Genomic DNA, 25,856 nt, shown 5'->3' on the forward strand with positions numbered 1-25,856 from the left:
TTAATTAGACACAAATGATTTTAACCGTGTTTGTCATTTTCATTTTACTTCTTTAAGATTAGCAAAAAGGAAAGTAAAATATACCTTCATATATATACATACACATAATATAATTTGATGCTGTAGGAATAATAATAAATATTTCAATACATAAAAACAAAACGGAAAAACGAAAAAATTAAAATCATACGTAAGTTGTACATAAATTACATACAAATAATTTTTTTTTTTTTTTTCCACGCATATTTTAAATTATGAACTTAAAAATTAAAGATCTCCCAAATAAATATATTAGAAAAAAAAAAATTGTTCTCCTACTTTTTTCTATAATTCATTTTAAATTAATTTCGATTATTTTGTGTAATAGGTAATGCTGGGTTTGCAAATATGTTTTTTGCGCGTTCATTTAAAGACATTTTTATTTCTGTTAATTCATTGTCGTCAAATTGCATCTTATGAGTTTTTTCTGCCTTTCTAATAACTACATTAATTCCTTTGTCATTACAGTTTAACAATTTCTTCACACAATATGTTTTATTATCCATTGTACTGTTAGACATACATCTAACATTTCTAATTTGACGGTGAGGGTATGGCGGGTTAGTTGTTTTTTCGGCATAAGTACATTTTCTATAATAATAGTTATTATTCCTATCACTGCAGTTCCTATCACTCACATGCCCATTATCGCTATTCCTGTCTCCCTCACCATTGTTGTTACCACTTTTTACCTGTTTTTTATTGGAGCAGCTATTGTATAATAAACATCCTAACACGTTATTATCAGGTACATTTCCAGAATTTTCTATACTTGAGCTATTTTTTCTTTTTACAAAGTCGCCATTAATACAGTTGGATGATGATTTAGAAACAACCACCTGCTCCCCTTTATTTAAATTATCTATATCAGGTTTGTTATAAACACTTTTCTTTGTATGATAATTGGCCGTATAGGATCTAGCGTTTTCTTTTTCCACATTTTTATGATGAATATACCTAATATTTTTTTCGTTCCTTAGGAAACAATTTTTTTTTGCCACATTATATACTTCGTTATTTGCTATGCAAGAATATACTTTGCAATTTTTCTCACTATAATTACCTGAACATTTTTTTACATTTCTTTGTTTTAATAACGTGCTTGAATCTATGCATTTATTAAAACTGCCATTAATACCGCTACCATTTCTGCCGTCATTGCACTTATTGGTAGGACCCCCTTCACATTTTTGTTCTTCTTCTATTTCTCTCGTATTACTTACTCGAGAAACCTTGGTTACACTATTACCCTCATACATTTTCATTATGGCCTCCTTTTTATCCTTATTCAAAAATGTAGATATAGGTGAACAGGGTAATACAATATTACACGAAGAAGCATCATTATTAGTACTAGTTTTAAAATACGGTTTCATTTTCGCTTTCGTTTTCGTATCATATATATTTTGATAATTTTGCATAATATTCTTCTTAATATTTCTATTATGATGATTCATGCACACATCAATAATACACATGTTACTTTTTTTTAAATTAGTTAAACGAAATTTTTGTTTCTCATTCACAAACATTGTATTACCGTTTTGTATATGCGGAAAACTCGATTTCACATCAAAATAATTCTCTGGTTCCATATTCATCAATTTATTACATAATGTATCATTTTTCATTATCTCTTCACTTGCCTTAACTATATCAACGCTGCTAACCTGTTGAACCCTTTCTGTTTTATCAGAACTAGAAGTGACACATCCCAAATTGTTAAAAGAAAGATGATTCAAAATGTATTGTTCAATAATATTTAATTCCTTTTCATCAAATGTATTAGATAAACTTGCCTTCAATTCCCCTTTCATTTCTTTTCTTATGCACATGAAATATTTCTTAAAAAGTTCATATAAATGCTTATTATTGTTTTTATCAAAATTAAAAGGATCATCACAATCTGTATTACTTAGTTTCCTTAAGTCTTCTATGTTACTACAGTTGTTTTTCTTACCGCAATACATATCATATTTGTCGTTAATTTCTCTGCTCCTGTTATCACCAGCGTAGATATAGCTAGAATTAATTTTAGGATTATCATCAACAGTAGCACCTTCTTCAAAGTAAGCCATTTCATCATACTCATTAACATCAGAGTTGATCTTATACTTATTATTATTGTGTATGTTACTGTCGTACTTTTCATTAATATTGTCCTGTTCTCCTTTTCCTATACTGTTGTACACATTTTTCTTATTCAAATTTAAGAGCTTATTTTGTAATTCTTCATCACATGTTATCTTAAAAAATGAATTTTCATTTTTCTTAACTGACCCTTTTTGCCCTAATAAATCTTTACTATACTCTTTTTTACTACTAGTAACAATACACTTAGATATATGAAATTTTGTATCTAATGGTACAGAATTTTGTCTTTTCGAAGTAACGTTATTTGATTTCTTATACTCAAAATTGGTAATCAAACTATTTTTGTTTTTTAATTCACCACTTGGCGAAGTAGAATACTTATTATTTGAGTACCTATTTTTACTTTCTAAAATTCTACTTGACGTTTCAAACGTATTTACATTTCTAGCTATCTCATTATTTTCGCCACATTTTTTATCTGTTATATCCTTTGATTTTTTGCATATAATTGTGTCTACCTTACTTTTAATATTCAAAACGTTTACACTTTTGTAAAACGGTATATTTGTGTACACTATGTCCCGTTTGCTACTACCTCCGCATTTACTGCCCCATTTTCCTCCACACTTACAGTCACAGTTATCTTCACAGTTACAGCTATAGTTACTTGCACATTTACCGTCATGTTTATGCTCATTAGCAGGACTACTCACATCCTTGTGCCTTAGTTTTTCTTTTTCCACTTTACTTCCTTCATTTAGCACTTCACCCCTTATACAGTCATTAATTTGTAATTCTTCATTATCATCACGTTTCCCCATTTTATCCATCGAATTATAAGAGATCAATAATTTTCCATCCGTAGGAACAAAACGGATATGCTTAGTTGTTTCACTTTTACTCCTAGCCAATAATTCTTTTGTCTTTACGTTTTTAGTACAGTATGTTTGTAAAATGGTCTCATTTTCACATTTTTGGGTATTCCTAGACAATATGTAATTTTTTTTCATTTTGGGCTCATTATTTTGTTTGTTAATAATTTGCTCTATACCACATTTTAGAGAAATTTCACTTACTGATCTTTTTCCCTCCTTTGAGTTCATCACCTTTGGACTTATCACCTTTGCGCTCGTCACCTTTGGGTTCGTCAATTTTGGGTTCGTAACTTTGGGGCTCATAACTTTGGGGCTCGTAACTTTGGGGCTCGTCACTCTTGAATTTATGACCTTATCGTTCTTGGTGTTACAAAACATTTTTTTATTTTGGCATAAAATAGAATGATATTTTTCATTATACAAATCTGAGTACATAATTTCTTGTTTGTTCTCCTGCTGACGTACTGTTTGTACTTTACTTAGTACTGAATATTCCTTCTCTTTTTTTATCTTTTCTATTTTACTTTTTAGGTATTGTTTGATTTTTGAGTTCTTTATATTATTTGTGAGTATTATTTTTCTGTTACCTTGTAAAATATCCTCACCACTCTTACCCTCATCCTGTAAAGTGATACTTTGTGCATCTGATGTGTCTAGGAAGTTCGTATCTAAATTAGTAATGTTTTCATTCGATAAGCAAATATTTTCATTATCTTGTCCAGTTTTACCCTTTACATCATCTGTTCCATTTGATATTATTCCTTTAATATCCTTTTTATTTAAAGGGCTTCCTACTATATCCCTACTATTATCTCTCTTATTATTTTTACTTAACTGTAAACTATTAGATCTTTCCATGTTCAAATTTTTTTTTTCGCTCACGTGAACATTTTTCTTCTGTCTCGGTGAAACTATTTTACCTTGTCTCATGATTCTGTCATCCCATGGTTTTTTATTCTTATTATCATTTTTATTACTAATTTTATTACTATTTTTATTTCTATTATTATTATTACTACTATCATTTTTATTATTACTATCATTTTTATTATTACTATCAATTTTATTATTACTATCATTTTTATTATTACTATCATTTTTATTATTATTATCATTTTTATTATTACTATCAATTTTATTATTACTATCATTTTTATTATTACTATCATTTTTATTATTATTATCATTTTTATTATTACTATCATTTTTATTATTACTATCATTTTTATTATTACTATCATTTTTATTACTACTATCATTTTTATTATTACTATCATTTTTATTATTACTATCATTTTTATTATTACTATCATTTTTAATATTATTTCTATTTTCTTTATCTAGTTCGCCCTTCCTTCTGTTGAGTAATATGATACCATTCATACCTTTACTTGAAACTGTCTTTTTTAATGTACAAAACATATCCTTCTTCTCAGCATGAATTTCCCCCATTCCACCATTAACTTTTCCTCTTTGATCAGCTTCATTTAATTTACTCTCTTCTTTTATATCTTTAAAAATTTTTGAAACATTATTGACAATATTATATTTTGGTAACCTGGTTAACATGCTACCTTCTGTATACTTCTTATGTACTCCTCCATCATTTCTTGTCATAGTACTGTTCTGTTCATCCAATTTCTTTTCTGAAGCAAAAGGTTTCATAGCAAGGCTAGTTTTCAATGAAGTAATTCTTTTACTCACGAATGGGGAAGTCTTTTTATTGCAAGTGTTGTTAGCAGTCGGCCTGCTACTACAATCTTTTTGAGTGCTACTAATGTTATTGCCATCTCTTTTAGATGTAGAACTGTTACTTCCATCTCTTTTAGCTGTAGAAATGTTACTGCCATCTCTTCTAGATGTAGAACTGTTACTTCCATCTCTTTTAGCTGTATAAATGTTACTGCCAACTCTTCTAGATGTAGAACTGTTACTTCCATCTCTTTTAGCTGTATAAATGTTACTGCCAACTCTTCTAGATGTAGAACTGTTACTTCCATCTCTTTTAGCTGTATAAATGTTACTGCCATCTCTTCTTGCAGTAGAAGTGCTACTGCCATCTCTTTTAGCTGTAGAAATGTTACTACCATCTCTTCTAGCGGTAGAAGTGCTACTGCCAGCTCTATTGGCGGTGAGTATGCTACCATTACTTTTAGCAGCTATCCTATTACTACTACTTCTAACTGTAGAAGTGTAACTACTACCCCTTTTAGTGGTAGCCGTGTTAATATTACCCCTTTTAGCCGTTTCAGTATAACTACCACCTTTTTTAGCAGTATCCGTGTTACTACCACCCCTTTTAGCAGTATCCGTGTTACTACCACCCCTTTTAGGGGTAGTCGCAATACTGCTGGCGCTGACACCCCTTCTATTTCTACCTATACTGTTATTGCACACATTACCATATTTTGATATTTTAAAGACACCTTTGTTAATATGCACATTGCTGTTCACCTTAGAAATATTCTTACATCCATTTCCTACATTAAATGCAACTTCAGATAAACTTCTGTTAGTTAGACTTTTTTTCACATTTGTTTTACATGCAGTTTTTTGAAGAATTCCTTTTTTATATAATTTACTTCCACCTTTTTCTACCTCCTCGGTTAGAACATTATTTAATTTATTTTTCTGAGTTATTGACCTTAATTGTATATTTGATATTTTATAAGACATATCCTTCTTCGAATGTAAAGATATATTACCCTTCTTCTTATTTACCTTCATACATTCATGGTCATAATATAAATCTCCTATATCATTTGAACTTTGTAGAGCCATAAAAGTTACCTTGTTATTAAAAGCTAGTACTCCAAAAGGATCTGTGCTTTTTTCATCATCTTTTATTATTTTATTATTATGTGCATTATCCTTTTGATATTTATCTTTTTTATGAATACTATATGTAATGTCCATCTTACCTACAGTGTCTTCATAACTACTCATGCAGTTCTTTGGATCCTTGTAATCATTCCTTATTCGTTTTAAAAAATTTTTATATCCCAATTCAGCTGTTCTATTTCTCTTGTATTCTTTGCAAAGATATCTGTCACTCGAATTATCCGAATTAGAGGAACTTAATGTATTCCCGCTAACATGGAATAATTTATTTCCCCCTTTATTATGATCATTGTCACAATCACTATCACCACCTTTGCTATTACCAATGCTGTTATTATCACTATTGCTACTACCAGTGCTACTACTACCACCGCTTATATTACCATCCTTGTCATTCACCAAGGAACCCACATTAGCAATACTGCTCGAATTAATTGTTTTCTTATTCGGTGTAATAAAATCCGGGGTTATCCTCGTTTTGGCATTTACAGGACTAACATTAACAATTTCCTGTTTTAACTCCAAAAATGTTTTCTCCTTTTTGTATTTATTCATGAAATAATTCTGTTCATTCGTTACTCCTTTTTCAATATTAACTAGTTTATCATCTAAAAGTTTTTCATCACACACGTTAGAATATACATTCTTCCTCATTTTTGACATGCTCTTATTATTATATAAGAAATCCTTACTTCGATACAACTTATATTCACACGCATCATGAGAAGAATTACTTATACTATTGAATCTCGTCCTATATACCATATTTTGAAAATTTACATCTGTAAGTTTTTTATCAAATTTAATCGTGCTATTTGTCTTACCATTGACATTCCTTGTGTAACTCTTAAATTCAGTATCCCTACTATCCCTGCTATTCCTACTATCCCTACTGTCCCTTTTGCTATTATTTTCATTGACGCTTCTAACCTTTTCATCCATATTTTTTCCACTTTGAACATTCAAACGATCCTTACTACTTAGTATATAATTGTCTTCACTTGTTACACTTTTCCTATTTTCAATATCATACAGAAGTTTTTTATTTTTTATATTTAGATATAATTTATTTATTTTTTGTATATACTTATCATACAAACTTCCCCCATCTAAATTGTACACATTATTGCGTATACTATCTTCAGTATAATATGTTTTATCATTAATATTTTCCTTACTTTCAGTAACTATTTCTTTTCTCTTCTTTTTTAATGCACTCCCTTTGCAATTATCTCTTCCTGTAACAAGCTTTTCTTTACTATAAAATTTTCCAGAATTCATTTTTATTAAAATTGTATCTACGCTTCTGTCAATTAAGTCGTCTTTATTCTTTCCTTTAAAACAATTGTTTTCCTCCAGAGTTCTTCGTCTCATTTTTTCTAAATTATACGTAGATTTGTCCTTGATCCTTCTTGCTTGCATCCCTTCTAAATCCCCAGATTCTCCTTCAATTTGGTCAAATTTCTTTGCGTTTTTGTGAATATTTCTTATGTTTTTAATGATGTAATTGGTATGATCTCTTCCGCCTCCAATATCGCCGCTATTTCTGAAGCTAATCCTATTTTTTTTATTTATCACTTCTTCTTCTGTAGATTTATTCATATGATGCAAAGTTTTGTCATTTAACAGTTCATTACTGTTTTCCCCTATAACTTCAAATTTTTCCTTGTCGCTGTTCCTTAAATGCCAATCATTAGTCGTCTTCTTATGTAAGGATCTGTCTTTCAGTTCTAGGTTTATTTTGTTAGAACTATTTTTACTTAATAATTCTTTTTTCTTTTCCTTAATAACATAAATTGGTATATAGGATTTGTCTACTTTGTTAAATCCTTCAGTTTTTTGACTTAATTTATAGTTCCCTTCGATGGATGTGTTATTAATATTCTTGTTATCATTATTTTCTCCGCTTTTTATTACTCCCAAGATTTCATTAATTTCGCTAACCTTGTCAATTTGGCCAATTTGCTCAACTTTGCCAATTTCATCAATTTTATCATTTTGCTTATGTTCTCCCTTATTACCTTTATAAACATCCACCGCGCTGTTAAATATTACATCCTCACCAGCACCTACACTTGTTGTTACTTCTACAATTGTAAAATATTCACTTCGAGTATTCATATTTTCTCCTTCGCAAGGTATTTTACTACCATTTTCTAACGTGTCCATATGTAGAGATAAATTTAATGTAGAACAATTTTTACATAAATCATACTTATCACAAGAACGATATTCATTTTCGCTTTCAGATAACTTGTCATCATTTTTTTTTAATGTTTCTGACTGCATATCAACATCATCTAACTTTACATTTACAGTATTATCAAGGATGTGATCCCCTTTTTTGTTTAAAATTTTTTCACATAATACTTCTTCCTTTAGCATATTAATATTTGACTTTCTTTCATTTTTCTTCATCTCGTTGTAAACAATGCAAGCGTCTTCATATTCCTTCGTGTCTGCTTCTAAACTGATGGCAGAACAGCTCTTTTTTCTTTCTTCTGTTATAATTACTGAATGGGCCTTTTCGTCTATGAAATTTTTTAGGCTCAGTTTATTATCCCTTTCACTGCTACTGTCATTGCTACTTCTACTACTTCTAATGCTACCACCACTGTCATTTCTATTACCACTAACAGAACCCACAACAGAATCGCGACAACCAGCGTTCGTCTTAGATGTAGACCGTCCACTGTTTGCTTGTACCATATCACCCATAATTTTAGAAGTGCAATAAAAAGATTCATTTGCAATGTTGAAATTTTCATTTTCCTCAGAATGATTATCATATTTATCCTTATTAAATATGTCTTCATTTCGGGATAACATTTTGTCACTCTCGCTATGCCCCAATATGGCACTCTCGTTACTTACTGTACATTTTTCTTCGACTATTTTCACATTTCCCAAATCTTTCCTTTCATCTATTTTTAAAGGGGTAGTTTCCTCCCTTTTATAGTTTTCCTCCTTCTCTGCACCTTTAGACACGTATTGGGGATCCTCATACTTTTCCTTTAAAAATCCCATTCTCCACTTTCCCTTATGTTCTAGTTTGCCCACTTTTTCGTATGACTCCGCTAATTCATTCCAATTTCTATTTACAGACGAATCACTTAGTTGAGAAATAAAAACATCGGATTCACGTGAACTAAGATCATCCGAACTGGAAGCATTTTCTTCATTGGTGTAAAAATTTTCTACTTCTAAATAATCTGCCAACCTTTGTTGTGTTTCTAAAATTAATGAATCGATATTCTCGCTATTATTTTCATGATCATCTTTGTCTAATTTACTTCTATTTCCAGTAGCGTAATAATTTAAAGAGGAATTTAAACTTCTTCTAGAAAAACACTGTGTCTTAATCAAAGTACTTATAAAATTAAAATCATCTCTTTTGTCTACCCAACACGAATTAATATTTTCATTCTTTACTAACTCCTTCTGAAAAGTTAATTTCCACATTTCTTGCATCCATGGGTCTTCTGATATATCACATAATTTGATTCTTTTATTTACATCTACTACCAACGCTTTTTTAATTAAATTTCTAGCTAATGGATTAACAAAGTCAGGAAATTTTAAATTACATGAAAAAATGGATTCTACAATTTGACTTTTTGTACCATCAAAAGGGACATCCCCTACTAACATTTCATATAATAAAACACCTAAAGACCAAATATCAGATCTCCAATCATATCCTTCTCCACTTGCTATTTCGGGAGAAAAATAAACAAGTGTCCCACATAAAGAAGAATGGCTTTTAGTACCTAAGATCATAGCAGACAAACCGAAATCTGATAACTTAGCATTGTCCTTATAATCTACTAGTACATTCTCCATTTTTATATCACGGTGAAATATACCCATTTGATTTAAGTAATATAAACCATTAACAACATGACAAAAATATTTATATGCTAGTTCATCTGGAATTATTCTTCGTCTAAAATTTTTTGATATAGAATAAATACTTCCTTTAGAACAGTATTCTAGTACATGATATACATACTCATCGTCCTGCATACATCCATACATTTTAATTATATTTACGTGACTCAATACAGAATGATATTTAGCTTCTAAATACGCTTGCCCAGCTGCTTGAGATTTTATTATATGATCTTTTGATATTTTCTTGATAGCATAAGATTGTGGACAGGTTAAAAATCTCATTTTGGTTACAACTCCAAATCCACCCTCTCCAATATTTCCTGCATCTGAAAAGATTTCCTCTTCATGATGAAATAAATTAATAGTTAGATCCTTTTCATATTTTATAAAAGTATCATCTAACAAGGAGTTTAAGTTTAAAGAATTAAGATATGCCTCAAACATTTTTTCGTTCCATAAATCGTTCGGGTAAGATATGCATAATATCGATTCAAGAAATTTTTCTTGCATATATCTCATTTTCTGTTTCCATTTTAATTTTTCATCCAAAGTATTATTTACGTAAGATGGGTCAAGACAATAAATAATTTTATCTATTAGATTTCTTTCCTTTTCAGAATTGGGAAGCATTATAGAGGTAAACTTCTTCTTTAGCTTATCTTCAAGTTGATTTTCACATGTGTTTTCCTCTCTTTCTTTATTAATTTTCAATAAATGCGTGAATATTAAATTCGTATTTTTCGAAAACAAAAAATGCATGATGTCGAGTTTTTTTTGTTTCTTTGTCTGCTTCTTTGCCTGTTTCTTTGCCTGTTTCTTTGCCTGTTTCTTTGCCTGTTTCTTTTTCTGCTTCCTTTTCTGTATTATTTTATTATTATTATTATTTTTATTTTTACTTATCTTTCTTTTCTTCTTTTTCTCAAGTGCATTGTCTTTGTAATCACAATCATTTTTATTACAACTACGACTACTACTACCACTTGCGCGGTTAGAGTTCGTGCCAAATATACCAACTCTCTTATATGATAATCCAAAATCATTTATTTCGTTTCTTAAACAATCCATTCTTCTCTTCAAACTTTTCCTTATATCAAATACCTCCTTGCTTAAGCAGAAACTATTTTTTCTACTTCTGTTTATAGTCACTTCATCGAAAACTTCCTTGATTTCCTTATCGTCAAAAATGTTTACACTACTTGAGGAGACGTAATAATTCTCTAGTTTACAGCATCCCGTATTAATTGATATTTTATTATCATCATTATTATTGTTATAATTTGTACTGTTATATTTATCAGAAAAGGTGAAAGAATGGTATTTAATTCTATCCTTCAAATGCACATAACCTCTTTCGTAATCCTCTGGTTCTTCACTAGAAAACGAGTCAGAAGAGACTACTAAGTATCCTTCCTTTTTAAAATATAATTCCAATTCCTTTTCTAATCTATTTCGCTCATCTATACACATATTATCGTCCTTTATATATGTAAATTTCCTCTCTGCTACAATTCCACCACAATCACCTACATCTGATTCTTCCAATTTCAAACTATTCTCTAGGTTTTCTTTTCCCATTGTCACCAGTGCGTCCACTTTACCAGCATCCATTTCCTTGGGAGAATATATTTTCTTTCTATTCGTGGATGTTCCTTCTTGTATTATCCTTTCGTCTATTCCCAAAAATTTTGCATCTTCCTTTTTTACCCCTATCTGTTCATTTGAAATGTGACTTAATTGTACATTTATATCTTTTATTTGTACTTCATTATTCATATGGCTGCATATATGATTCTTCTTAACATTATCCTGATTTGATTCCTTATAAATTAATGTCTTCGGTTTATCTACCTTTTCACTTGTATAACTTTGTGCATTCCTGTTATCCTTTTTCTTTCCTTTTTCAAATTTTCGTTTATTAATACTGATATGACTGAAATTATTACTATGCATATTTTCCTCTTCTATGTTTTTTTTTATTTGGTTATAGGATTGTTCTTGTGATAACAGAATAGCGCCCTCTTGCGTATTTCCTATTTTTATATCACCATCCCTGTGATATGAATATGTTTCGCATTTTTTAACATTACATATATTTGTGACTTCATTCTTAAAAGGACGTATTTCTTCTTCATTCAGAGTATTATTTTCTTTCCCTAAATCATCATATTCGTTTTTCTTTTCCTCATAAGTTTCATTTTTACTATTATCCTTTATTGATGTACAGTTTGATGCTTGTTCGGGTAATAAATTAATGTTATTATTTGACTTACCAGTTTTATCAGTCCTATCAATCCTATCCGTCTTATCCTCCTTATCTATGTTACTAACAATTCGTTCTTTTATATTTCCTTGAAATGATAAATCGTTCTTAAGTTTTTTTACCTTTTGGAATGAACTCAAAAAGAAACTATTATTTTCTAGTATATTTTTTTCTTCCTCATTTTTTAGGTCATGCTTACTAGTACTAAGACTTGCTGTTCTTTCGGATAAATCATTTTCTTTAATAAAATTTTCCTTTTTATATTTTTCACATTTATTTTTTTTAAAAATTATGTACGAGTTATGCGAATTGGCTTTTTCACGATTTAATAAATGACTATATGGCTGTGAAATTGGAAATAAATTTGATCCATCTGAAGATGTTTTACCTTTTCCCATCCTCAGGTTGTCTATTAATCGATATGAGTTCATTGCATCATATTCACATTTTGTGATGGTATTATTATCGCCATTATTTTCATCGTGTTTTTTCATCATCAAAGTGTCTGTTCTTGGTAACATAACTGCCATGTTATCACACCCACCCTCCTTTGAATGCAGAATATACTGTGTTATAGCTGTTTCTCTTATACGTTCTTCATCAGAATTAATTACAAATGTATTAGTTTTCATGTGTATAGTCTCATTTAAGTTGTCTTTTTCTTTATTACTATACCTCTGTAAGCTGATGTCATTATTGTCTCTTTCAGAGTTCATTACTTTTTTTCTGGTCATTTTACAGTTATTTGACGTTATGCTATTTTCTCCTATGGTATTATTATTTCCCTCCCCGAATAAACATATGCTATTTTCACGTTTCACCATTCTGAAATTGGTATTGTTAACATTGTTATCTTTTATATCATTTTTACGAGACAAATCATGGAATATACCTTGGCTATGTGTATTACCTTTAGAATAGCTTAAATTAATAACATTTTCATTACTAATATTATCCATATATACTTTATTTTTTTTATCTAACTGATTATTAACGCACTTTTTGTTAATAATATCTTCACCATATTCTTCGTAATTTCTTTCAGCAACCTGCCCTTTGGGACTTGCATAATTTGTATAAAAAAAAAGTCTATCACTTTTATTTCTTAAAGAATTTTGAAAAGAAAAATTATTATTCAAATTTAGTTCTTGATCGAAACAATCTTTAAGAATATTTTTGTTTTTACCAATTATCTTATTATTAATCGCATTTAAGTTTATTTTGTAACAGTTTCCTTCTGACTTTTTTTCATGGGACATATTAATAGTTGGATTTGTTGCGTAACGTGTGCCACTCATTGGATTCGTTCCATAACGTGTACTACTCACCGACTTCGTTGCATAAGGTTTACTACTATATGTCTTCGTTTTGTAACATGTATTACTCACTGACTTTTTTTCATAGCATGTATTATTTACTGGCTCTTTCTCGTAATACATGTTACTTGCTGTTCTTTTTTCCCCTTGGTACTTTATTAGTTTGGCAGTGTTAAAACAGGAGTTATAAAACCAATGAGTGTCTCCCATATCATTGAAGTTAGTATTTTTTTCTATTGTGATGTTGTTTAAACTGTTACCAATAACACCTGAAGTGAATTTATTTTTGCTATTCTTTGAAGTTCCATTCCGTGGTATATTTTCTTTATTAACATTATTTTGAATAACACTATTATTTGACATAATATATGGTTGATCCATGGGTTGATTTTTATTAAAATAATTCTTGTAGATATTATAGTTATTCTCATAATCATTAATATTTTCCTTACAGTTGTAGTTATAATATATTAGATATTTTTTTTTTTCTTCTAAATCCTTTTTTATTCTTAAATTTTGATCACATTCTATACTTCCATTAGTTTGCATATCTTTAACAAAAATATGTTTTGCCTCATTTTGGTTATTCTGCTTTGTATCAATCGTATTTGAAATATAGTTATTATGTAGGTTAATATTTCCCTCATTAATATTTTGTAATAAATTGGCATTTTGAGACTTCTTTATTTGTTTAATATTTTCCTTAATCTTATCGAAATAGTACTTTTGCATATTTACGTTTTGCACATTTACATTTTGCGTATATATATTTTGCGCATTTACGTCCTTCATAGTTTTATCCCGAATATTTATGATAATTTAGGAAGTTGATTCGCTGATATGTTTATCAATGTAAAGTATAAATCATCATTTAATTAAACGTGGAGCATTTTCTTGAGTTATGTTATGTGAAATAAATCACATGTTTTACATAATCGAAGATAAACACATAAATGCATAAACAAAAAGAATATTATATATAACATAAAAAGCTTAATATATAATATACAGCATACACCATAAAACGCATAATATATAGTATATATGCACACATCATATAACTCATAACATAGATCATAAAATAAGATCAATATGTGTCACAAACAAAACAAAACAAAATATAGTTTATGAAACAAAATGGTCAAGGTAGATCACAAAAACAAAGATAAAAATAGAAACTTGAACATAATAAGAAACAAAAAAAACAAAAAAATAAAATAAAATTGTAATAAATGTACGTTAACTAATTATATTCGTCATAAGCATCAGAAAAATACGACTGTTTTACAATTCATAATAAAAAAGACAAAAAGTTATAAGTGATAACAACAGAATTAATTTTTAAAATTATTAATAAGACATAACCTGATATACTTAAATATAAAAACGTGGTATTTGTGTAAAATTTTTTATAAATAACTACCATTAAATTTTTATAATTTTCCATGAATTAGTATATATATATATATATATTTATTTATTTATTAATTTTTTTTTTTCTTTTTTGTGGTTTACGTATATTAATTTTTGACAACAGACAAGAGTAAAAATATAACGGTTTCGGTTTTTAATAAACAAATAAATAATTAATCATTTTTTTAGATAAAAAATATAGTTTTTTATTTCAAGAGTTCTTTGTAGAATGTGTTGAAACAACAGTTTCGTTCTAACAATGAAGGTGTATACGTGTATATATATACATATATATATATATATGTATACGCGCGCGTATACGTTTATACGTGTTGATGAAAGAAAATATACTAATTAAATAAACTTAATATATTTTTATCTCTATAAAAAAAAATTCATTGGTACATTAATTTATATATTAAATCTGCAAAATAATTTTTATAAAAAATATATTTTAGGGGTGTTCTACAGAAGTAATCCTTTTCAAAAAAGATGAAAAAAAAAAGATTTTTCTTCATATTATAATTATTGATACATAAAACCATTAAGAATGGAAAGTTCCTTTCTTATTCTGTCATTCTGTCATTTTATCATTTTATCACTTTATCATTTTATTATTTTATAGTTTTATCAATTTTTTCTTTTTTGCTTTTCCTTATTTTTAAATAACATATTTAAACAAAGATCAGGTAAAATCTAAATATTAAGCTTTTTTTTTCTTTTTTTTTTTTTCTTAATATTATATAATTTTAGCTTGTGTGCAATGTTTCATATAGCTTTAAAAAAAAAAAAAAAATGTTCATACATTTTTTTCATATTTTTGGTGAATTTTTATTAACTGTCATAATTTAAAGAAGTTAAAATTACCACAGTATATGAGAAAAGGATAATGAGAAAAATTACTGACAGTCTACTATTTTAATTTTTCCTAAAGCTTCTTTTATTAGTGATAAATGCGTATGTATATATATACCTCTATTAATACTCGTACTATGCCATATTATTCTTTTTAATATTCTTTTAATATGCAGGAATGTGCAAGTATGTGCACATAATTATGTGTTAATTATTTTTACTAATTTATGTGCTATTCATCCACAAACAAACACGTTGTTTATTTTACAAATAGTTTTCTGTGTTGCATCTTTTAATATCAGACTATTTTTAATGAAAAAATTTAATTCTACATTACACGTCGTTATAAATATTCATACTTTACACCATCACTGAAAAAATATATAATACCTATTTTGTAATTATGCTCTCTTCATGCTTTCTATTCATTGTCTATTTCTATTATTCCTTTTTTAATATAGAAAAAAAAAAAAAAAAAATTACCTGTACATAATGGGCCTATTATTGAAAACCTTTTTACCTTGCTTGTTCATAACTTTTTTTAAAACGGTTCGTAACAACTCGCTTAATTACTACTTATAAATAAATAAAAATATATATATATATATATATATATATTATATAATATATATATAATTATAAATACACATTTATTCTGCATAAAATGTTCTGTGAAAGAGATTCATATGAACCAGAAAACAACTCCCACAATTTAGAAAAAACATAAAAAAAATTATAGTAAAAGCAGTTACATAATTAACAAAAACAAAACAAGAAAAAAAAAATAAAAAAAATAAAATAAAACTATGTCACATATCTTTATTTTAATAAAAAGCTTGATGAGCAAAAGTTTATATATATAAATACCAAAAACACATACAAAAAAAAAAAAAAAATAGGTTGATGCCATATCTCATTATTCAATAAAAGTCCATGTGGAAAAGTTTATTTAGATTAATACTAGAAACACAAAAAAAAAAAAAAAAAATGGAATAAAATAAATTATAAAATATTAACTGGATGTTCTCATAAAAGACGTATAAACATATAATTTACACGCACATATATATATATATATATGATAAAATTAAGGTATTTAAAACTGTATTTTAAAAATTTTTCATGTAGTTTCATTTGTTCTACGTGTTTTCTTTGTAGTATAACCGCAAATGATAATAATAAAAATAATATACTTATGTACACAACAAATGAGTGAAAATAAAAACGTAATAAACATTAAATTAAGAATTCACGAAAGCAGTATACTCAATGAAAGCCACGTATTATATTAGAACAGAAAAAAAAAAAAAAAAAAAATATATATATATATATATATATATATAAAATCATTAATTAGAAAATAGTGCATATAAATATCTTTTTCTTAACTACAACTATTTTAATAAGATAATGTAGAAATGAATATGTAGTAACATTATATAAATTTACAACATTTTGTCTAATTAGGAGTATACACAAAAATGAAATGGAATATTATACAAACAATTCAAACAATAAAAAACGTCTAATATTAAAAATTAACCAGATAAAATATATAATTTAAAAGATCTGTGTAATGCAACTAAAAATTAACGAACAACATGTGTTTATTCAAAAATTAATGCACATGTATAAATGATAAAAAAAAAAAAGAAAAAAACAAAAGTGCAATAGAGTTATCCCTACTAAAAAAAGAGTTTTTTTACAATAATTATAATTATACATATATATGTTCCTAATATTTATCGAATTCGGAAGCTCTGTAATAAAAAAAAAAAAAGAAAAAATTGTATATGACAATAATTCGTTGTTAAAAAGAAATATACTTATATTATGCCCAATTTAATAAAACAAAATTTCGTAATAAATTCCTGACCTAAATTTTCTTCCATGATTGTCTACCAAAAAAGCTCTTCCTATCATAACAAATTTTTGCAGATATGAAAAGTTGTATAAATTTATGTTTTAATAAGACAAACAAAACAGTATGAAAGAAGGATTATGCTTGATTTCTACAGTCAAGTGAATATTTTATTTTATTTTTTATATGAGTTACCATACGAATCATATATAAGTATGGGCTTCTCTTTAAAATGGCTCTTCAAACTGTTAAATATAAAAAACGTGTACGGTAACTTTTGTTGTGCAAAAATAGAAACAATACATCGTGTTTTTGAAACAAAGAATCGTTATACCATGAAAAAAAAAATAATAACAAAAAGAGATAAATAGATAAACAAACAAACAAACAAAATAAATAAATAAATAAATATATACATACATACATACATACATACATAAATATACATATTCGTATATGCAAAAGTTATATAAACTAGATTTGCTTATGTCCGCATTATTATTTTTTTCTTTTTTCTTATTACATGTACTCCTTATAAACAACAAACAGAAATAAAAGAGGGACAACAAATAAAGGAAATAACTTAAAAATTAGGTTTATGTAAAAATACTCCCTCGGGTGTTTATTGAAAATATCATTCATGGAGTAACCGTAATTATTATATGAGTATCTCTGACAATAAAAAAAAAATAAGATAAATGAAAACAAAATTAAATACATACATATATAAGTATATAAACGAATGAATAAGTATATGAAAAAATGAATATATAATAAATGAATGAATAAAAAAATAGACTGATTAACAAAATAGAAAAATGATGAAAAAACAAAATACTCTATTTTATTACTCTATGATATTCCTTTCTTTCATTTTCTCTCATTTTACGAACATCCTCGTAAAATGATCTCTGAAAATCAGAAAAATCGTCAGAATAGTTGTAATTTTGTTTATTCTTTGTCTCTTCTGGTTTGTTGCTTTTGCTATATGGGTTCTCACTGTGGTATGATTTTTCTATTAAGGGGTTATGTACAGGTTGTAGAGATGAATGGCATGTTATGTGTACATGTTATGTTGATATTTATATAGAAACATACACTTCTTAGCTAACTATTGTAAGATGAAAAATGAAAAATGTGCAATTCCACAAAATATTGTAATTACGTGAGTAATCGTCATTATGTAAGGCCTGATATGCTTCTTGAATCTGTTTAAATTTTGATGTAGCATCTGAACTTTTGTTTATATCAGGATGATATAATTTTACTTTTTTTAAGTATGCTTCACGTATTGTTTTCTTACAGGCATTTTTTGTTACACCTATAATAATAAGATTATATTAAATAAGTGTAAATAAATGAATATATAAATATATATATACTGTAGTTCTAATTAGGCTAATCCTTACACTACATAATATTTTACGCTCTTTCTATGTAACATATAATAGAATAAAAATCCCTTAAATTTCTAGTTATTACAATCTTATGTTTACAATTATGCATGTATTTAATTGCTTTTCTTTTTCTTTTTTTTTTTTTTTTTGTACCTAAAATTTTATGATAATTCATTTTTTTCTTTTAAGAATATGTAAAACACACCCAAATAATGTATTATCAATAAAATAAAATATAATTCATAGGTGAAAAATATCAAAATATGTCAGTTAAATTAGTGAAAAATTCCTACTACATTTTTTTAAAAGAATTTAAAATTTTTTGGTTATTATTCCTTGCTAATCACTGTATACATATATATATAAATACATATTATATTACGAGAAATAATAAAAATTAAATTATTCTAAATTTTTAATATGTTACAAAAGGCAAAAAAAAAAAACATGAAAAAAACAAGGTTAATATATATAGCTTTCACCAATTTGCTATCTTTATTTTTCCTCTTTCTATATAAATATATTATTCGTTCACATTTGTTCGTCCGCGAAAAGTGCTGTTTGTTGCTTTTATGTGGAATGCTATTTGGACATAATTCCTTTTATTGATAATTACTATATATTTAGACAGAAACAAACTCTCCTTTATCTTTTTTTTTTGTTAATATATAGTAAAAAAAACAAACATGTTTAACTATGTATTAAATGTATACAAGTTAAAACACCCGCCTCAATTTAACAATTTCGGAAAATTTAAGATTATGCTATAATAACGCATTTTTGTTTTTCCCTCCCCCCTTTATATGTTAATATTCTATAATATATTTTTGTGCCTCACAAGTAATTCGCACATTTTTTTTAAAGATAAAGAAATTCCTCAGTATCTGCGCATTCAGATGAAATAAATTAAAATAAGAAGGAAAAGATAAAAAAGAAAAAAAAAAAAAAAAGTAACAAAAATTGATTCCACTTATCCTGAATATATAGCACTACTACCCTAATTTGCAAAATATGTTCAATTAAAAAATAAATAAATAAATAATATATATATATATATATTATATATATATATATATAAAATGTATATATAAAAAAAAAAAAAACAGTATTATAAATGGATAAGTTCCCTAAAAAATAAAAAATGAATAATTGTTAAAAGTAAAAAAAGATAAAAGCAATTTTTTTGTATACCATTATAATAATTAAGTAAAACAATTTTATAATATATATAGGATTGTTATTTTAGATGAAAACATTTTAACTTTGTTTTGTTTATTGTATTTATATTTTATTTTGGCAATCTGCAGATTTAAAATTTTGTTTGTTATAAATGAGCTAATATTAATTTTTTATGAAAAAAATCATTTTTTAAATGTTTGATTGTTTGGGGGAGGAGTTCACTTTCTTACAATCTGATTTATATGTACATGTATATATATATATATATATATATATATATATATATACGAATATGTGCATACATACATATATAAGTGCAAACATACAAATATACCTACATATATACGTATTTATGCGTGTACCAATCTTTGCAAATTCAAATATCACAATGCTTCCATTTTTATGAGTAAATGGAACAGTAAGGAAAAAATAACATAAAATATTGAGAATGCTTAATTTGGACAACTACAAAACAATGTCGTATATGTAAGTTTTAAAGGGAAAACGAATAATACATGGAAGAAAAAATAAAGGAATATTACACACTTAACATCTGACGCTTAAAAAATATAGATTATTACAAAAAAAGTGGAACCAAAAAAATATCAAAATGTGACAAAATTAGCACAAAAAAAACAGCGCGTTGTTTGTAACGCATTTTCTACGTATATATGTATTTGTGCCAAAAATGATTTAACCTTAATTTTTTGTTTAATAGTTTATAAATTTTATGTGTAACCCTTGATAATTTCTTACAGAAAAAATTATATTTTTATAGAAATTGAATTCCTAAAATGATACTTTATATGAAGCATATAGAGATAACATTAGAAACATAATAGTGTGTTTATTGGAGATTTTTTTTTTTTTTCTATATTTTTTTTGTTTTATTTAATTATTTGAAAGTGTAACAATAATATATGTATATTTTTTTCTTATTTTCCCCTTCTTCTACTTTACACCCCTTATGTTTTCAAACATAATAGCTTTACATGTAATAATGATTGTGGAATAATTTTTTTCATCCTTTTTTTTTTATTTTGAATGTAAAGAAATATAGAAAATTATATTAATATACAAAAATTAGTTTACGAAAACTTTTTTGCGCAGCACATAATTCTTAGCACAAAACGCATATTGAGTGTGTGATATTTATAACATTAAAAATATTTATTCATGCAAGTACGTATGTATATATATATATATATGATATGAGTACACACTTAAGCATATATTATGAATGCTAATTACATTTACACATATTTCATTTTTTTTTTTCGCGCAATATTGCAAGGAAAAAAGAGGAAAATTACAGTTTAAAAAATTACAGTTTAAAAAAATACAGTTTAAAAAAATACAGTTTAAAAAAATACAGTTTAAAAAAATACAGTTTAAAAAAATACAGTTTAAAAAAATACAGTTTAAAAAAATACAGTTTAAAAAAATACAGTTTAAAAAAATACAGTTTAAAAAAATACATTTTTAAAAAGTACAGTTTTAAAAAGTACAGTTTTAAAAAATACGGTTAAAATAATACAGTTTTAAAAGATACAGCTTAAAAAAATACTGTTTTTAAAATGTGTATTTTCCTAATAAAAAAGATGAATAATTAAGTGCAAATAGCTATATATGTGCTCGTATGTACAGCTACGCATATGCGTGTGTACATATCATTTATTTGTATGTATGATAATTATAAGGAAAGCAATTTCTTTTGATATAACTTTGCATAGACAGCAATGTATTTATATTTACACCATTGTTACTTAACTGTTTGCGTATTATTGCTGTGTTTTAAGACATGTTTTAATACAAATAATTAGAATTTTCATTTGGTTTATTCATATGCATATATACACGTACATTTATGCCATGGACATAGACACATATACAAATAATATATACACGTACGCATAATGTATATACATATATATATATATATATACACATGTGCAGTCTTCTCTTTTTAGTATGAATTCTTTGCTAATATCCCCTAATCATATTCTTACAATACTTTAATTTTCCCTTTTTTTCCTTTTTTTTTCTGTAAACGTATAATTTTTTGTATGTGATGATTTTATTTTGTTTATAATTTTCTTTTTTCCTCCATCCCTCTTTTTTTTTTTTACAAAAAAAAAAAAACAAATTATACAGAATAACCCTTTGTTGTATGTTAATGCCTAAAATAAAATGCCAAATTTTTTTAAATTAAAAAAGTCCAAAGAAGAAAATGTGTTACAACCAAAATTAGTAACAAAAGCTATAATTTCCTCCGATTTTATCAAAAAATTACCAAAATATGAAGATAAAAGAACGATAATATATTATTGGGGAAAAAGGGTTATAAATGAAAATGATGATACACCTGAACATTTACCAACCATATATACTGAACTGAGTAGCGTAAAAATTAAGGAAATCAGTTGTAATAAAACATGTGCTTTATTTTTAAGCAATGCAGGAAATATGTATTCATTTGGAAAAGGATTACATGGAGAATTAGGACAAGGTAATTTAATTGTTTATAATGTACAACCTTCACTTATTGAATCAGTTAATAATATAAAGCAAATAGCTTGTGGTTATAATCACTCTCTTTGTTTATCAAATGATAATATTCTTTATTCATGGGGGCATGGAAATTATAATGGGCTAAAATGTAATTTTGATAAATTTGTACCAACTGTTTTAAATATAATAGAATATGGAGATGTAATTGAAACAACATTAAATGCTTTGTCTCATTTAATAAATAATTATGAAAAATGTGAAAGAAAAAAAAAAGTATGTACACAAATTTATGCAAAATATAATCAAAGTATAGCTGTTTGTGATAATAATACTTCTATGTATATATGGGGAGAAACATATAATAATTATTTGAAATATATTCCTACCTTTTTTTATAAATTTGAATCTAATAAAATAAAACAAATAGCGATGGGCAAAAATTTTGCTATTTTATTATTAATAAATGGTGAATTATATGGATGGGGAGATGGCACATATGGAGAGTTATGCAGACGTTCATTTGATTATGAAGGGGGGTGTTATTGTATTTATCCTGAACAGTTAATATTAAGAGATGCTAATAATAAAAAGTTACCAAATATTAATAAAGTAAGTGCAGGTGCAAGGCATGTATTGTTGATAACTGAAGATGAACATGTATGGTCCTTTGGAGATAAAATATCAGGACAGTGTGGAATTTCTGGTTTTCAAAATATTGTTACAACACCAAAATTTGTTGAATTACATGAAAATAATCAAAAAGCTAAAAAAGTATTTTGTGGAGAAAGACATTCAGCTTGTATAAATAAATTCAATCAACTGTACATGTGGGGTCATTCAGCACATCATAAATTAATTTTTACTGCTTGTTCAGATTTTTTATTAAATCAAAATGTACAGCCAGGTATTTCTATTCAATCAGGACTAAAGCAGAAGTTTAATAAAGCCACACTAATTTACTCTATGTTACATCAAAAGGTTACTAACGCATATTTAGGTGATGATTTTACAATTGTCGTTGTTGGGGGTGAAACATGTGAAAAACTTAAGCAAGGTGATCAGTACTCTGACAAAACATTTTATTCTGTTCAAGAAGAAAGCGCATATGTTTCAACGTAGTAAGTGAATCCACTTTGCATATATATGTTATACATTTTTGTCTTTTTAAATTCCTTATTAATTATTTGTTGAATAGAAGAGAAAAATAATATTAATTAAATATAGATCTCCTCTCCCTACATGAATCCATAATTGTTTTAAAATAACTTTTTAAATTTTATAAATATGTATAGTGTGTTCCCTTTTTTTTTTTTTTTTTTTTTTTTTCATGTTATATCGTGCTTATTTTGGAACACTCTTCAGCGTTTATCAAATGTGCGCACATATAAATGCGTATATGTATAAATATTTATATATATATTTACTTATAATATATTTATAATATATATATAATATACATATATGCATGTGCATGTGTTTGTGTTTTCTTTTTCTTTTTTTTTTTTTTTGTTTTTTCTTTAATTATTTTGTAATTTATTTGTTGAAGTTGCATATTTATCACCCGTTGCTTTAAATAACCTCATGTCATACCCACACACTTTAATTACGTACACTCCTATACATATATTTATATCTCCACCAGGTTGTGCAGTGTACATCCATACATTTACAGATAATATGGTGGACCAATTGGCTAAATTTTTCATTTCAATATATTTACTTTCAAACAAAATTTTGAATTATATTATTATTTGCATTGGTAATATATATATTTTTTGTCTAATTAAATTTTATAAGTAGAAAACATTTAATCGGGAAATTCATTTTTTTTTTTTTATTTTAAAAATGGTATACATTTGTAACAGCTTATAGGACAAGCCATTGAAATTTTCAACAAAAAAAAAAAAAGAAAAAAAACAAATATAACAAAATATAATAAAAAAACGATAATTTGTGAATATTAATTCGCTATAGGTGCAAGACGAGATTATTTATTATTTGCTAACATATGTACATAAAATTAGTAATTTGTTCCCATCTGCTCCTCTAATTATTATGCGTTTAAGATAACAGGAGAATAAAAATATCCTCTTTAAAATAGAAAAACGCTCTAACTAATTGAAAAATTGTGCACATATCTGTGCAAAATTATGTACATCGCATATGTATCTTCATATTTTTATGTGCTTGTGCTTGTGCTTGTGTTTATGTAGATATAGGGTAAAATCTTCCTTCATGTTTGAACCGAGCAAAATGTCCTCTACGGAACTTCTTGGCCTATATAATTGTCTCATAAGTTTGTACTTGTGATTTAAAGTGAATAATGGTAAAAAAAGTGAGATTCGATTCAATGTATGTTTCAATAAATGAAAAAGAATTTATGATAACGCAATTTAGTAATAACGCTTTTGCTAAAGATGTGTGACATCTTAACTTAACATTCATATCTATTGATTCGATAATTTTCTCCGACTTTTTAAGGGAGAAATAAATTGTGTAAACATTAATACATATCTTAACTATACAAAACAATATTGTTAAAAAGGTAGATAGGATTATTTCATCTTCACTCGCAACTTCTTCATCTTTTATTAATAAAAAGAAAAAATCAATTAAAAAGCTTAAAACTGGAAAAAAAAAAAAAAAAAAAAAGTAGCAAAAAGTGTGTGCATATGTGCATGTACTTGTATGTATTTGTATTTTTATTTGTGTAAGGGCATATATATGTATATTATTTCGGCACGTTCTTTTGTGCGTGTGTTTTCGTAGGGGTATATTCCAATGAGAAGAAGCATTTAGTGCATTTAAAAAGAGTAGATAACAGGACTAGCGGACAAGCAAGTTAGTGCGTACATGCATATGCGTTACACATTGAATAATTTCTGCATTCGGTTTGTGAATTACCTAAATTGGTTGCAGTAAAGAATATTATGGAAAATATTTCAAAACATTCTTGGTGTAAAATTATAGAGAGAAAGAAAGAAAAAACAAAAATATATATTAAGAAAATATCTAAATAAAAAAAAATAGACCAAATATATCTGAGAGGAGTTTTATATAAAGGTGCGGGACCACTAATTTTTCGTCGAAATAAAGACAAGCGAATTTTTTCATATAATTCGGATATTCTGCGTAAAGACATTTTTATCCCCCTTCTTTTATTTAAAAATAAAATGTACTATTTTGTTGCTACGTTGACTTATGTTATAGTTCGCATATGTATTCTTGTACTTTCTACCTTTCTCATTAATGTATTTCACAACTTCCTATATAATACTCTATATTAATTTCACTTTTGCGCTCGTTCATATAACTTGAGCG

At 26.6% G+C, this 25,856-nt stretch overlaps 3 protein-coding genes across 3 annotated transcripts; 1 reads left to right on the forward strand and 2 right to left on the reverse strand.

Moving 5' to 3' along the window:
- Positions 1 to 341: 341 nt before the first annotated feature.
- Positions 342 to 14,111, reverse strand: MKS88_003626 (serine/threonine protein kinase ARK3; the record flags this gene model as incomplete). Its single annotated transcript, XM_067216734.1, has 1 exon — positions 342 to 14,111. The coding sequence occupies one exon, from the start codon at positions 14,109 to 14,111 to the stop codon at positions 342 to 344; it is 13,770 nt and encodes a 4,589-aa protein (XP_067072438.1).
- Positions 14,112 to 17,322: 3,211 nt separating this feature from the next.
- On the reverse strand, positions 17,323 to 19,020 carry MKS88_003627 (DnaJ protein; the record flags this gene model as incomplete). Its single annotated transcript, XM_067216735.1, has 7 exons — positions 17,323 to 17,347; positions 17,464 to 17,503; positions 17,644 to 17,693; positions 18,059 to 18,120; positions 18,300 to 18,463; positions 18,614 to 18,769; positions 18,999 to 19,020. 7 exons carry the CDS (start codon positions 19,018 to 19,020, stop codon positions 17,323 to 17,325), a joined length of 519 nt encoding a protein of 172 aa, XP_067072439.1.
- A 3,194-nt stretch (positions 19,021 to 22,214) lies between these two features.
- On the forward strand, positions 22,215 to 23,654 carry MKS88_003628 (regulator of chromosome condensation; the record flags this gene model as incomplete). The annotated part of the gene is made up of 1 exon (XM_067216736.1): positions 22,215 to 23,654. The coding sequence occupies one exon, from the start codon at positions 22,215 to 22,217 to the stop codon at positions 23,652 to 23,654; it is 1,440 nt and encodes a 479-aa protein (XP_067072440.1).
- Positions 23,655 to 25,856: the final 2,202 nt, after the last annotated feature.

The sequence above is a fragment of the Plasmodium brasilianum genome, chromosome 11 (genome assembly GCF_023973825.1).
Source record: "Plasmodium brasilianum strain Bolivian I chromosome 11, whole genome shotgun sequence".
NCBI lineage: Eukaryota > Apicomplexa > Aconoidasida > Haemosporida > Plasmodiidae > Plasmodium > Plasmodium brasilianum.